The sequence below is a fragment of the Pseudophryne corroboree genome, chromosome 9 (assembly GCF_028390025.1).
Source record: "Pseudophryne corroboree isolate aPseCor3 chromosome 9, aPseCor3.hap2, whole genome shotgun sequence".
NCBI lineage: Eukaryota > Metazoa > Chordata > Amphibia > Anura > Myobatrachidae > Pseudophryne > Pseudophryne corroboree.
In genome coordinates, this window is record NC_086452.1 from 271,957,491 (window position 1) to 271,972,768 (window position 15,278).

Below are 15,278 nucleotides of genomic sequence, written 5' to 3' on the forward strand. Positions count from 1 at the left end.
AATAGAGCATTCTGTGGAGAAAGTTCATTTTAATTAAGTTAATATGCCTGAGTCAATAGACTTGCAGAAGAACATTGCACGTCCAGTTTAATGGACAGGTGGAGTAGTTCAAAGTTTAACCTAACTAAATCAGAGTTGTCATGTGTAAGGAACATACTTAAATATTTGGTGTGAGAGGTGTGCCATAAAAAGGGAAAAGCTTGTAGTAACCCAGCAACTGTCGGGGGAGGTGAATTAACATTTCTATGCAATTTAATTAATAATTGATTTAGAAATTAGATAATAGGGTGAACCTTCTGCATTGAGACAGGGTAGAGATCCAGTGGTGTTGTGACCAGCCTCAAAAGGTCATTGGCATAAAGCACAAGTTTTGGCATGATAGATCAGTCCCTATCCCATGTTAGGATTCATCAAAATTGCTCTAGCCAAGGCCTCGATACACAGTATCAATACCAGAGGAGAGCAGGCGCAACACTATCTAATGCCATTTCAGATGAAGAAAGAATGAGAGAGAAGCCCATTCACTCTGATCCTATCAGTTGGATGTTGATATAGGGACAATATTTGAAAGGCAGGTAGGGCCCAAGCACAGTCGTTGTAGTACCTTGGACATGAATTGCGAGTTCAAGTGGTCGAATGCTTTCTCAGCATCTGTGGATGAAAGTGTCGTAGGAGTGAAAGAGTTAGAAGCAAGATGGATACAGTAAATAACCTTGGTGATGTTGACTCATGCCTCAGGACCCCCCAAAAAACTCCACCTGGTCCTGATGAATGATCTCAGGTATAACTGGTTGGAGGTGCGTGGACACAGTTGTAACTAGGGTAGTGCTTAGGGTGTGCCGCCCACAGCGCGGTTGGCCTGTGGATGGAACTGGCCACCCCATTCCCCCTTGCGATCACCAATCAGTACTTGGTACTCACCACTACCTAGAATGCCTGTCTACACATGGCCCATAGCATTCCTCATGCTGCAGCGCCAATATATATATATATATATATATATATATATATAAATCACAGAGTAGTGCCCGGCACTCCAATATCCCCCAGGGTTTAGTGCTGTGGTGCCTTCCCGGTGGCCAAAGGTCACAAGATAATGCAGCAAGAAAACTTGGCGGCACTCAGCAGGCTTCTTTCAGTCTTTTTTTCTGTTCTGGCCCTGAGGACGGGGTACAAGCCCCGAAACATGTCGGCTCTAAGACCATATTAAAGGATTGAAAGAAGCCTGCTGAGTGCCGCCAAGTTTTCTTGCTGCATTATATATATATATATATATATATATATATATATGGCAGCCCCTCTGGCTCTTCCAATTGACTGTTGCTGAACATCATTGCGCTGCATGCTGGGAGATGTAGTTCCACCAGTGCTGGCTGTTTGGAGACACTGGGAGTTCTGTTACAGGAGGACTCACCTTCCCAAAATTCCCCAGTCTGGCAGTCATGGTCCCATCAGCTACGCCACCCTGGGTAGTGCTGCCTCAGGCTTCTCCGCAGTGTAACCTAAGATAGGGGGCCGCTCTCTGAAGCCTAGGCAGAGGCCAGTGCTGAAGCTGCTCAGGTCAGGTGTGTATATGATGGGCAGCTATTGGTCCTATTGGGCTGCTATATTGGTATATGTCATATTGTCCAAGGGTGCAAAAATGCACTTCTTAAGTAAAGAGTAGAGATGAGCTGAACAACTCCAAACACCAGGGATCCAAGTCCACCGGAGCTGAGGTTCGGGTGTTCCTGTCAGACCCGGATCCCACTTCGAGGCCGAACAGCATCCTCCTGGCGTCGATTTTCATGGGACTTGGATTCACTGTAATGCACGCTGCCGTTGGCTGCGCTATACTCTGCTGCTATACTGGCTGGGCTGAGACTCACTACTCACAAGTGTTTGTGCTGAATAACTGACTGTGTATAGGCGCTATACTGGCTGTGCTATGCCCAGATTCTAAGTGGCTGTGCTGTATAAGTGACTGTGTATAGGGGGCTATACTGGCTGTGCTGTGTCCAGAGTCACAAGTGGCTGTGCTGTACAAGTGACTGTGTAAAGGGGAATATACTGGCTGTGTTGTGTCCAAACTCACAGGTGGCTGTGCTGTGTAAGTGACTTTGTATAGGGTGCACGCTGCTGTATGCTGCACTGTACTTTGCTGCAAATTGTACTGTTTGGTGCACTTTATCTTAGTGTGCTTTATTCACATGCATCTATAAGCCCTGTGATCCACACAGTTCGAACTGAGCTGCAACTTAAAAAAAACAGAAAAATTATAAAAAAGTATATATCTGTTGTGGGTACTGGTTGGTGTGCTTTACTCTAGTGCCCTTTGTTCACGTGCATCTATAAATCCTGTGATCTACGCAGTTTGATCTGAGCTGCAAGTTTAAAAATAGAAAAAATAAAAAAAAAAATATACTGTATATGGGTGGCACTTGATATACCGGCTGTCAGAATCCCAGCGCTAAGCATACCGACTCCGGAATCCCGAACGCCGGTATACTGACAAGTATTCTCCATCTTGGGGTGTCCACAACACCCCTGGAGGAAGAATAAATAGCGTGGCGCTTTTACTCTTGCCCCGCTGCCGGCATTCTGGCTGTTGGGATCCTGGCGCCGGGATCCCAAGCTCCGCCATGTCATACCACACCACATTAAAGTGGAAAAACACACTACAGGCTGATCCAACTTTGATGTAATGTCCTTAAAACAAGTCAAAATGAGGCTCAGTAGTGTGTGTGGCCTCCACGTGCCTGTATGACCTCCCTACAACGCCTGGGCATGCTCCTGATGAGGTGGCGGATGGTCTCCTGAGGGATCTCCTCCCAGACCTGGACTAAAGCATCCGCCAACTCCTGGACAGTCTGTGGTGCAACGTGGCGTTGGTGGATGGAGCGAGACATGATGTCCCAGATGTGCTCAATTGGATTCAGGTCTGGGGAATGGGCGGGCCAGTCCATAGCATCAATGCTTTCGTCTTGCAGGAACTGCTGACACACTCCAGCCACATGCATGAGGTCTAGCAATGTCTTGCATTAGGAGGAACCCAGGGCCAACTGCACCAGCATATGGTCTCACAAGGGGTCTGCGGATCTCATCTCGGTACCTAATGGCAGTCAGGCTACCTCTGGCGAGCACATGGAGGGCTGTGCGGCCCCCAAAGAAATGCCACCCCACACCATTACTGACCCACTGCCAAACCGGTCATGCTGTAGGATGTTGCAGGCAGCAGAACGTTCTCCTTGGCGTCTCCAGACTCTGTCACGTCTGTCACATGTGCTCAGTGAGAACCTGCTTTCATCTGTGAAGAGCACAGGGCGCCAGTGGCGAATTTGCCAATCTTGGTGTTCTCTGGCAAATGCCAAACGTCCTGCACGGTGTTGGGCTGTAAGCACAACCCCCATCTGTGGACGTCGGGCCCTCATACCACCCTCATGGCATCTGTTTCTAATCGTTTGAGTAGACACATGCACATTTGTGGCTTGCTGGAGGTCATTTTGCAGGGCTCTGGCAGTGCTCCTCCTGTTCCTCCTTGCACAAAGGCGGAGGTAGCGGTCCTGCTGCTGTTGCCCTCCTACGGCCTCCTCCACATCTCCTGGTGTACTGGCCTGTCTCCTGGTAGCGCCTCCATACTCTGGACACTACGCTGACAGACACAGCAAACCTTCTTGCCAAAGCTCGCATTGATGTGCCATCCTGGATGAGCTGCACTACCTGAGCCACTTGTGTGGGTTGTAGACTTCGTCTTATGCTACCACTAGAGTGAAATCACCGCCAGCTTTCAAAAGTGATCAAAACTTCAGCCAGAAAGCATAGGAGCTGAGAAGTGGTCTGTGGTCACCACCTGCAGAACAACTCCTTTATTGGGGGTGTCTTGCTAATTGCCTATAATTTCCACCTGTTGTCTATTCCATTTGCACAACAGCATGTGAAATTGATTGTCAATCAGTGTTGCTTCCTAAGTGGACAGTTTGATTTCACAGAAGTGTGATTGACTTGGAGTTACATTGTGTTGTTTAAGTGTTCCCTTTATTTTTTTGAGCAGTGTTTATATATATATATATATATATATATACATACACACACACACACACACACACACACACTCACTCACTCACTCACTCACTCACTCACTCACTCACTCACTCACACAAGAAACGTTTTCCCCAGCACTCTGGACTTACATGTATCTGACTCTTGTGCCCTCCTCACAGGTACTCGGCCTGCATAGACAACTCCTCCATGGCATAGGTGGCACTCAGAGACTTACAAACACTGGTTTAGTGCATAAAACCCTGCAGAGTGTGCTATATATTTTGTGACGTTTCGGGGTTACATTCCCCTTCCCAAACGTCATGAATAAATAGCACACCCTGTGGGGTTTTATGCACTAAACCAGTGTTTGTGAGTCTCTGAGTGCTGCCTATGCCATGGAGGAGATATAGATTACACATACATATACTACACACACATAGTTATATATATACATGAGTTTATATATATATATATATATCTATATCCGTGTGTGTAGTGTATATATGTATTTATGACGTATGTGCACAGTATATATATATAAATATCTAGCCATATGTTAAAGTCAGTGCTTAAATCATATCGAACCACCAGAAGTGTGCATGCAGCAGCCAGCAGGACTCTCCTCACTCGCGGGCACTGTAAATGTGCTGCGGCAGCGGCTTCCTTCAGGTCGCGCGGTGGTGTCGGTGTGGCGCCTCAGTGATGTCACACATCCTGACATCACTGTGAATGCGGTGCAGGGAGCACAGGGCTAGCGAGCGAGCCTTCTATTGCACCGCTGTGAGCAGCGCACAGTGCCGTGGGAGAAGGTGAAGGGGGGGGGATTACGGCCATGGGGGGGGGGGGAAGGGGCCTCGGACGGTCTTTGGAAGGCTGCTGTAGCAGGAAAAGTTTTTCTTGTCTGCAGCTGCACAACGGATGCTTTTGGGCCTATTTTGATGGGGGGCCTGGAGCTGCAACTCCATCCGCCCCATTGTTATTCCGGCCATGGCTGTATGTAGTTTGTGCTCCCTCCCTGTACTGCGCTGTATGTAGTGTGTGCTCCCTCCCTGTACTTTGAAACATATAATGTTAAAAAAAGGGATTTGTAGAATGAAAAATCAATAAACTCAGAAGTAGATTAAAGGCAGCGTCAGTAGTCACTGAAAGTGGGCATATCAGTCCTTGTATATTCAGTTGTACAGATATACATCAGGGAAGGGCATTGTAGCAGCATATGCATAAAGTTGCAGGTAAACATTAGCATAACATAAAGCAAAGGAGACCTCAACTGTGTCTATCTCAGAATTAGGACCAACAGACTCCGCCCCCGTTAGGGCTGCTTCCATAATTTTCCCGGGCTGGTGTTGGATCCCAATCCGCCCCTGGGTCACACATGTACAAAATGGAGTTACACATGGACAAAATGACGTCAAAAAAGTAGTTAAAATATCACCTCATACACTGCTGCATTAGCTTATGTTCTCAGATACATTGCGTACAAAGACTAACAACTTTGAATTAGATAGATAGATAGATAGATAGATAGATAGATAGATAGATAGATAGATAGATAGATAGATAGATAGATAATTGCAGCATAAGTATGCTTTTTTAACCTATATGATAGATAGAAATATAGATAGATAGGTATGAGTGGTGAAATGCACACAGGTAAAGTTTTATAACCTCAGTTGTCTTATTATGTTATTTACATACATCATTGTAATAGCCTTAGTGATGTTACTCAGGTTTGGTATAAAGTCATTGCTTTGTATAAATATGGCACTCTGCTGATTTTAATTATTGTGAAATTATTATTATTCAAATTGCTTTATGAAAAGCCCCTAAATATGTCATAGAAATAGGAAGAATATGACTGAAAAATGGGTAGTAGTTTAAACAACTTCTCCGATCTCTATCAAATTTCTTACCTTAGCAGTATTACATACAGTGTAGCAAGGTGTATTAGGGGATATTATTTTGCTGTTTCATCTCCAACACCCCATTTTAACAGTATGAGTGCTTGGTATGTGGCTATCTTTATAAAACTGTCAGGGCAAATTTACTAATGCTTCTAAAAATTAAATGTCTATACTTTTCTAGGATGCAGTAGAGAAATGATGGCTATGATCTAATTGGTTGCTATGGACAACATCATCACTTTTAATTTTTAGAAGTTTTAGTAAATCTATCCCTAAGACTCTTTCAGAGAAGTACTGCTTTATCTGTGATTTTGTTTTGTTGCTTGTACACGTCAAACTTTTCTGTACATTATGACAAAAAGAACCCCCATAAAATAAGTTATGTGAATTATTGCATCTGAAAGAAATTATCACCAAAACATACGTTAAAAATATATATGGGCAGGTGGGATCTGACACTGCTACAAAAGCCATCACAGGTATCCCAAATGAGATCGCAATTGCAGCACAATCCAGCCGTGATCACAAACGAATGACTGCCGTGATGCCGGAGAGGTAAGCTGGGGGTGGTAAGATTTAGGTTGCTGAAAGGGAGGGTAAGGTTTAGGGGACCATTCGGGGAAGGTAAGTATGCTTACCTTCCTCTTGCTGAGTTTCTTAACATTGGGATGCTGCGGTCGGTATTCTGCCCGCCGGCATCCCTACCGCCGGGATATCAATTTAACCCTGGCAGATAAAATGTTGTTAAATCAATGAAATGTGATTCAGGAATTTGCAGAAACATACTGTATGTGTGCATTTGACCTTATATTGCTGACATAGATAATTACTTTCTCTTTCTCAGGTATGTGTGAAAACAACAAATCTGGTGACAAAACAAATCCAACAAATCCGTTCACGGAGAACATAGAGGATGCAAATGATGCCAGCATTTTGAGAAAAGACCTACAAAAGGTAAACTTCAACAATACTTTGTTAGTTGCCAATACATTTAAATATCTATGTTAAACATGATTTGCTAATTTCAACCCACTATTGTACTTAAATGTTAATAAAAAAAAAAAAAAAAAATACACATCTGCAATCATCCCATCTGTCCCAAATTCAGAGACACAGTTCTGATTTTGAATTGTCCCAGGAGCTTTGTTCCAATTTTCAGTAGGTTGGGAGTTATCTCCATAAAAACACAATTATATTTTCATTAGAAAAATGCTGATCAGGGTGAGGCCACACCGAGTATGACACGCTCACACATTCGGCATGCCATAGTCAGTGGCCAATGACTGGTGTATACATATATTTTCTGACTTTATGAGATGATTTATGAATAATCATATCTTAATCAATTGTATTACTTTATATCAATTGTATTACTTATATATACATGGAATACACAAAATATACCAGCTGTCGGCATTTAATCCTTTGAGGTTAAAAGGTAAAGATTTTTGAACAAGTCTTAAGGTCACAGTAGATAAGCAGTTGCTGATTATCAAGATTTCCTTTAATACATTTAAGAGTCAAAATATCTATCTTTCCTTCCCTCCTATTGCTCTCTGAGAGGTTCAGAAATGTTTAGTTCAAGTGACGGGTTAACCTCTGATAATTGCGACACTATCCTCTACTGACTGGAAATAGGTTGGTTAAGTACTTACTGTATATCTGAAATCTGTATATATATATATATATATATATATATATAATGGTTATATAGCCTACCGCACACAGTATCGTCCATACTAGGAGTGCTGGGTACATAATATGTTGCAATAGTCCCAAAGAAATAGATACCAGCACCTCCAAATTACTGCATAATAAAGTCTTTATCAAGATATAAGAATCTTAAAACACCAGAGGCAAGAAACATGGAGTAAAACACATGGGGTGTCAAAAAAACTGCATAATATCATATCACCATATCCAAGGTGGTAAACAGTGCAAGCCTCCAGTGACAGACAGGTAGTAGGTCAACAGCTGTTTCGGTGCTCACAGAGGCACCTTCCTCATGGACAATCAACCTGGTATAAAAGTGTGTCTCTTATACTTGCCAGAAATGTGTAAAACATGCTCACCTGATTGAAAATGAAGTACACCTGTGTCTGTCCAGCATCACCGCCGCGTCCGTCACTGGAAGTGACGCCCGTCAACATCAGGCCGGATCAGCAGCAGTGTACCACGCTGGAGAACCGCCGTGTCCGCAACCGGAAGTGACGTTTGTCAACAACCGGCCGGGTCCAGCAGCAGTGTGACACGGCCAGAAAGCTGATCAAGTGACCTGAACACAGTCACTCCTCCGAGTTGGCAATGCGGGCTCCATGACTCCGCCCCCATTTTTGGCCATGTCACAACCCAGACAACAAGATGTGTAACCATGACAGCAAAGCACGGTATATAATGACGGGCAAAATTAACCATTAATGCCCCAAATAGCTATATTGTAATACTATATAAACTGGCAGATATAGTAGACACACCCAAACATGATAAACAAACAAGTGATAATAAAGAAAACCAGAAAACCTGAATAGGACCAAAGTAATTCAATTAGGTATTGGAGAGTCTCTAATGAAACATTTGCCCTACAGAAAGCAACCAAACCCCTGACTTTCATTGAGTCCGTTGGGTGCGACTGAATTAAGTCGGGCTATCCAATGGGCTTCACGCTGAAGTAGAATGCGTCCATGGTCACCCCCTCGTCTAAGTGGGGGGACACAATCTATTGGCATACAGTGGAAATCTTTAATGGTATGTCCACTCGTCACAAAGTGTTTAGCCACAGGTGGTGTGTTCAAATCCAATGTGACATAGGCTTTTTTTATGGAAGAACGGTGCATTGAGATTCTCTCTTTCAATGTCCTTATCGTTTTCCCAACGTAGAACAGATGGCAGGGGCAGGATATCAGATATACAACAGAGCGGCTGTTGCAGTCCAGATGATGCTTTATTTTAAATCTCTTGCCACTCTGGTGATCAAAAAATGAATCTCCTAGCGTCAAAAAACTGCAGTTTGCACACCCATGGCATTTGAATACACCCAACTTGGGTTGTAACCAGCATTTAGATCTGATAGGACCAATGTCCGATGGTGCTATAATATCTTTAATGTTCTTACTCCTCTTATAGCAAAAAAGTGGAACATTCTTGCACAGTGTTCCAATGGTTGCATCGGCCTGAATGATATGCCAATGTTTAAGTATGACATCACGAATGTGTCTTGAGGCTATAGAGTAAGTAGAGGAGAAAATCATTCGTTCAGTTGTAGCATCCTTTTTTCTGGATTCCAAAGTATCCTCCCGTTTAGTGTTCATGCATATTGCAATGGCGTCATTGATTTCACTTTGTGCATACCCCCTTTGTGCAAAGCGTGTGCCCATTTCTTCAAGTGCCCACAGTAATTCCGCCATATTGGATATACAACAGAGCGGCTGTTGCAGTCCAGATGATGCTTTATTTTAAATCTCTTGCCACTCTGGTGATCAAAAAAGGAATCTCCTAGCGTCAAAAAACTGCAGTTTGCACACCCATGGCATTTGAAGACACCCAACTTGGGTTGTAACCAGCATTTAGATCAAACGATTTAGATCAAACGATTTGCTGACAAAGATATTTCAAGAATATTATTTCAGGACACTAATTCACTTGCATTTGATGTGGATAGCCCCACTGAAATTTTTTCTGATCTGCTTAAATTGAAGAAACGCAGGGTGGAGTTGAACCTACATGGATTGACACTTTCACAGTACTATAAAGAAAAAATTGTACCTAGAGGCTTCCGCATCAAAAATCAGCCCACTATAGGCAGATCAAATGCTTTGTTTTGTAAACAGTGGTGTCAGATTTTGAATGATTGCTCTTTCCAACTTATGGTTTCAGTCACAAAGTGAAATCAATGACGCCATTGCAATATGCATGAACACTAAACGGGAGGATACTTTGGAATCCAGAAAAAAGGATGCTACAACTGAACGAATGATTTTCTCCTCTACTTACTCTATAGCCTCAAGACACATTCGTGATGTCATACTTAAACATTGGCATATCATTCAGGCCGATGCAACCATTGGAACACTGTGCAAGAATGTTCCACTTTTTTGCTATAAGAGGAGTAAGAACATTAAAGATATTATAGCACCATCGGACATTGGTCCTATCAGATCTAAATGCTGGTTACAACCCAAGTTGGGTGTATTCAAATGCCATGGGTGTGCAAACTGCAGTTTTTTGACGCTAGGAGATTCATTTTTTGATCACCAGAGTGGCAAGAGATTTAAAATAAAGCATCATCTGGACTGCAACAGCCGCTCTGTTGTATATCTGATATCCTGCCCCTGCCATCTGTTCTACGTTGGGAAAACGATAAGGACATTGAAAGAGAGAATCTCAATGCACCGTTCTTCCATAAAAAAAGCCTATGTCACATTGGATTTGAACACACCACCTGTGGCTAAACACTTTGTGGCGAGTGGACATACCATTAAAGATTTCCACTGTATGCCAATAGATTGTGTCCCCCCACTTAGACGAGGGGGTGACCGTGGACGCATTCTACTTCAGCGTGAAGCCCATTGGATAGCCCGACTTAATTCAGTCGCACCCAACGGACTCAATGAAAGTCAGGGGTTTGGTTGCTTTCTGTAGGGCAAATGTTTCATTAGAGACTCTCCAATACCTAATTGAATTACTTTGGTCCTATTCAGGTTTTCTGGTTTTCTTTATTATCACTTGTTTGTTTATCATGTTTGGGTGTGTCTACTATATCTGCCAGTTTATATAGTATTACAATATAGCTATTTGGGGCATTAATGGTTAATTTTGCCCGTCATTATATACCGTGCTTTTGCTGTCATGGTTACACATCTTGTTGTCTGGGTTGTGACATGGCCGAAAATGGGGGCGGAGTCATGGAGCCTGCATTGCCAACTCGGAGGAGTGACGGTGTTCAGGTCACATGATCAGCTTTCTGGCCGTGTCACACTGCTGCTGGACCCGGCCGGTTGTTGACAAACGTCACTTCCGGTTGCGGACACGGCGGTTCTCCAGCGTGGTACACTGCTGCTGATCCGGCCGGATGTTGACGGGCGTCACTTCTGGTGACGGACGCGGCGGTGATGCTGGACAGACACAGGTGTACTTCATTTTCAATCAGGTGAGCATGTTTTACACATTTCTGGCAAGTATAAGAGACACACTTTTACACCAGGTTGATTGTCCATGAGGAAGGTGCCTCTGTGAGCACCGAAACAGCTGTTGACCTACTACCTGTCTGTCACTGGAGGCTTGCACTGTTTACCACCTTGGATATGGTGATATGATATTATGCAGTTTTTTTGACACCCCATGTGTTTTACTCCATGTTTCTTGCCTCTGGTGTTTTAAGATTTTTATATCTTGATAAAGACTTTATTATGCAGTAATTTGGAGGTGCTGGTTTCTATTTCTTTGGGACTATTGCAACATATTATGTACCCAGCACTCCTAGTATGGACGATACTGTGTGCGGTAGGCTATATAACCATTTTATGAGTAACATTTTTATGCCAACCAGCACCTGATATTTTTAAACAATTATCTTTTTCTTGGAGTTTGTATGTACTCACTTTTTGAACTGGAAAATCAGTGGATATGGATATATCTAACACATATGCTAATGACCTGACTCAGATCAAATGATTTGCTGACAAAGATACATCAGACACACCAGACTTGAAGAAGTCTGGTGTGACGAAACGCGTTGGGTTCCCTGCAGTGACCCCCTTGCCTATTTTAAGTTAAGTCATAACTCCTTATCTGACCTTTATGTTTTTATCAATATTTGGCAAACTTTTATGTTTTATCCCATTTTTTATGCTTCATTATTATTAAAAACTGTCTGTTTAATTTTATATTTTTTGGCTCATAAATTATAAGTTTTAGTATATGTTCTTTCAACCTACATTAGTAGCTGGTACCCTTATCCCCCCACTATATACTCTCTTCAGCAGTACTGTAACAGTATTGCAATCTTAAGGGGTGGCAGACACCTCTAATGAGGTTTTGTGTGTTTTTAGCATTTTTAGTAAACTTTTCATTACTGAGATCATATCCCACAAGTGGCGCTGTATCACTTTGCTATATATATATATATATATATATATATATATATACACTGTAAAATGCAAATTGCAAATACCACTGACTCAACACAAAATCTCCTGAGCCATAAGGTTACACTTCCTTACCAGTGGCAGTTTTAGAGCAGTGCATTAAGCAAATAGGGGAGCCACACTCAGCGATGTTTGAAAGTGTTTAGGGCTGGCAGTTGATGTGGCTCCCCTATTTGAATAATGGAGTGCTCTGCAACTGCCACTGCAATGAAGTCCTGGAACAGAGCATTGAGTCCTCCCCCCTCCGCGAATTGGTATTGCTGGCACCACACATTCTTTATAGCCCAGCTGGGTGGGCTGTCTTAACTCTCCTTTGTGAGGGGGGAATTATATCACCCCTTTTAACCCCTTGGTTGATGGAATTTTGAAAAATCAGTTCTTAGAACATGAAGCATGTTCCCAATCTGACCACAGTACACCAACACAATTTAGATTATGATGGCCAGATCTTGTGCAACTTGTCAGGGGTCGGAAGATATGATAAAACATTTTTATATACATTTCAACATGGAAAATATACCTAAACATGTTAAATACAAAACAAAATAAGTGAGACCATGATGGAGGATCTAAACGGATATCTAAATCCTGTTCCCAATTCAGGATCACTGGAGTTTTATCAGGTTGGTCAGAAGTTACCAAGAGAGAGTACCAGAAAGAAATCCTGCCTCAGCGATAGGCTGACGAAAGCCGGGGAAAAACATGGGGAGGGACTTTACAGGTGGAATAATTCACAGCAGAAAAAGATTGTATTCAGTGTCTTAACTGTAGATACTTGTAAAAGTCAGTGGTATAGAGAACAATAATTTCAAAGAAATGAGTGCATAATTTAAAAACAGGTCATGGGTGGACTTGATACTCTTAGCACTCCAAGAGGACAACTTCAGATTAGGAATCATATAGGAAAGGCCCGGCAGACAGATTGTGCAAAGTAAATGTATTCCATGCCTTAAGAGTTTCCAGCGTGGCCCTGGATTGGTGCTTAGAGAGAACTCAAGATTTAGTTGGGATTCATAACAGATCCATTAGGGGGAACACACCCAGCAAACCAATCTTTAATGCAACCCATGGTTTAGGGCTAGGGGATTCTGACCAGTCACTGATTTGATTTTTCATACATGCTATCTGCTAAAGTTCCAGATTAGGAAATGAGAGCCCCCCTACAGCTTTGGACATCATCAGATATTTTGTAGCAAGCCTGGGTCTCCTAGCTTTCCAAATATAATTATGGGAAACTGCATTAGATCTATTTAGGCATGGGGGTAGGAGAAGTTATGGGATAGATCTAAATTAATATAGTATCTTGTGGAGAAGTGACATCTTGACAGCTGCCATTCTACCCATCCAGGAGACCTTATACTTCAGTCAGTCCTTAGAGAATGTAGCCATGTGTTTTAACAAGGGGCCATAATTAACATTGAGCAGGTTCTCCTGTGTAGCTGAGAGACAAACACCTAAATAGCGAAGAGAAGTTTGGCAATTAAACTTATATTGCGATTTCAAAGTAAGCAATAGACCATGTGGGACATTTCACGGTAGAGCTTCGGTTTTATTGGTGTTTAATTTATAATATGAAGTACCTGACTAATCCTGGCATATTTGTTGTACAGCTGGTGGGTAAGGAAAATTATAACATCATCAGCAAATAAACATATTCTAAGCTGGGAGTGTTTAATATAGGCCCGCTAAGGAGGGACTCGGAATGGATATGTTCCGCAAGGGGCTCTATTGCCAAGGCAAACATGAAAGGAGAAATGGGGCAGCCCCTTCTAGTACTGAAACCAATAGGAAACAGGGAAGACAAAAAACCTTTACTGAAAACTAGAGCACCTGGAGAAGAATAGAGTGAAAGGATAGCATTCACAAATCGTCCTGTGAAGCGAAATTTGGGGAGACCCACCTTCATGTAACCCCAGTGAAGCCTGGCATAGGCCTTTTCAGCCTCAAGTGAAAGCACCAGAAGCGGACAACCTATTTGGATGAAATATAATAAAATACCTATAGCTCTCCTGGTGTTGCCTGGACCTGATGGCCAGGGATAAATCCAACCTGATCAGGATTTATTAGACTGGGTAGCAACGGGTTCAGCCTATTCACTATTAGTTTGGCATACAATTTGACGTCAGAAGTTAGTATGGCAATGGGTCTATAATTCTGGGGATACATTGGGTCCTTACCTAGTTTTAAGACTGTGATAATGTGGGCCTCAAGCATTTCAGATGGGAATGAACCTAGGGAGGTACCCGCTTCAAGCACCTGAAGCAGGACTGGAGGTCAGACTGAAAGGTAGTATAAAAATTATTAGAAAAACCATCTGGGCCTGGGGCCTTGTCACGTTTCAACAACTTAATTGCAGAACGGATTTTACTGTCCAACCATGGAGCATTAAGAGTTTTTAAGGCCTGATTTGTGAGGGTGGGCAAGGATAAGTCAGAGAGAAAGGCAGCGATAGTATAAGGAGTAGGTTGAGGTGTAGTAAAATCATCTGACATATTATATAGAAAAGCATAAAAGTCTGCAAAAGCATTGGAAATGTCTAGCGGGTTAATGAGTTTAGCCCCAGAGCTATTATAAAGAGCCTTAACTGTAGCTTAAATCTCTTTCCCTCTTAACTTTCTAGCCAAGAGCCGGGACACCTTATTTCCTTCTACATAAAACCTTTGGTTTAATCTAATGATATTGGATTTAGCCTTGTGCAAAGCACAGTATATATCTTAAGTTCCTCTCTGACTTTTACTATGGATTTATAGAGGAAGGAGTTGTTGGGGTCAGATTTATGCTGGATCTCTAAGGAAAGAATCTTAGATTCCTAATATTTTTTTTTTGTACTACAGCTTCCTGATGCTTAAATCTAGAGGACACTTTGATAACCATCCCACCAATAGCCACTTTAAGGGCATAGAAAAAATTGTTTGAGGAAGTGTCATCGGAACTGTTATGTTACAAAAAAATCAGAAATGGAGTTACGAATAGTCTGTGTCGCTTCTCCTGAGGTTAGAATGAGATTATTAAATCACCAGGATCTAGGAGAAGGGAGAGAGTGAAATAGATTCCATATAACTATCAGAGGGGCGTGGTCGGACCATGTAAAGGAAAGAATATCTGTCCTATAAACTTGTTGCAGTGGCCATTTATCTAACAACAAATAATCTATTCTAGAGTAGGATTTATGAATATTTGAGTGGAAGGTATAATCCCAAATTGTTGGGTA

General features: G+C 42.4%; 1 protein-coding gene across 5 annotated transcripts in view; it reads left to right on the plus strand.

The window, feature by feature from the left end:
- The window catches only part of PDE4DIP (phosphodiesterase 4D interacting protein), a 1,081,329-nt gene that overhangs the window by 668,425 nt on the left and 397,626 nt on the right, over nt 1–15,278 (plus strand). For all 5 annotated transcript variants that reach the window (XM_063940306.1, XM_063940302.1, XM_063940304.1 and 2 more), the window contains one exon: nt 6,769–6,878. In XM_063940306.1, coding sequence (XP_063796376.1) covers nt 6,769–6,878 — 110 coding nt within the window. The remainder of the gene's footprint in view (nt 1–6,768; nt 6,879–15,278) is intronic.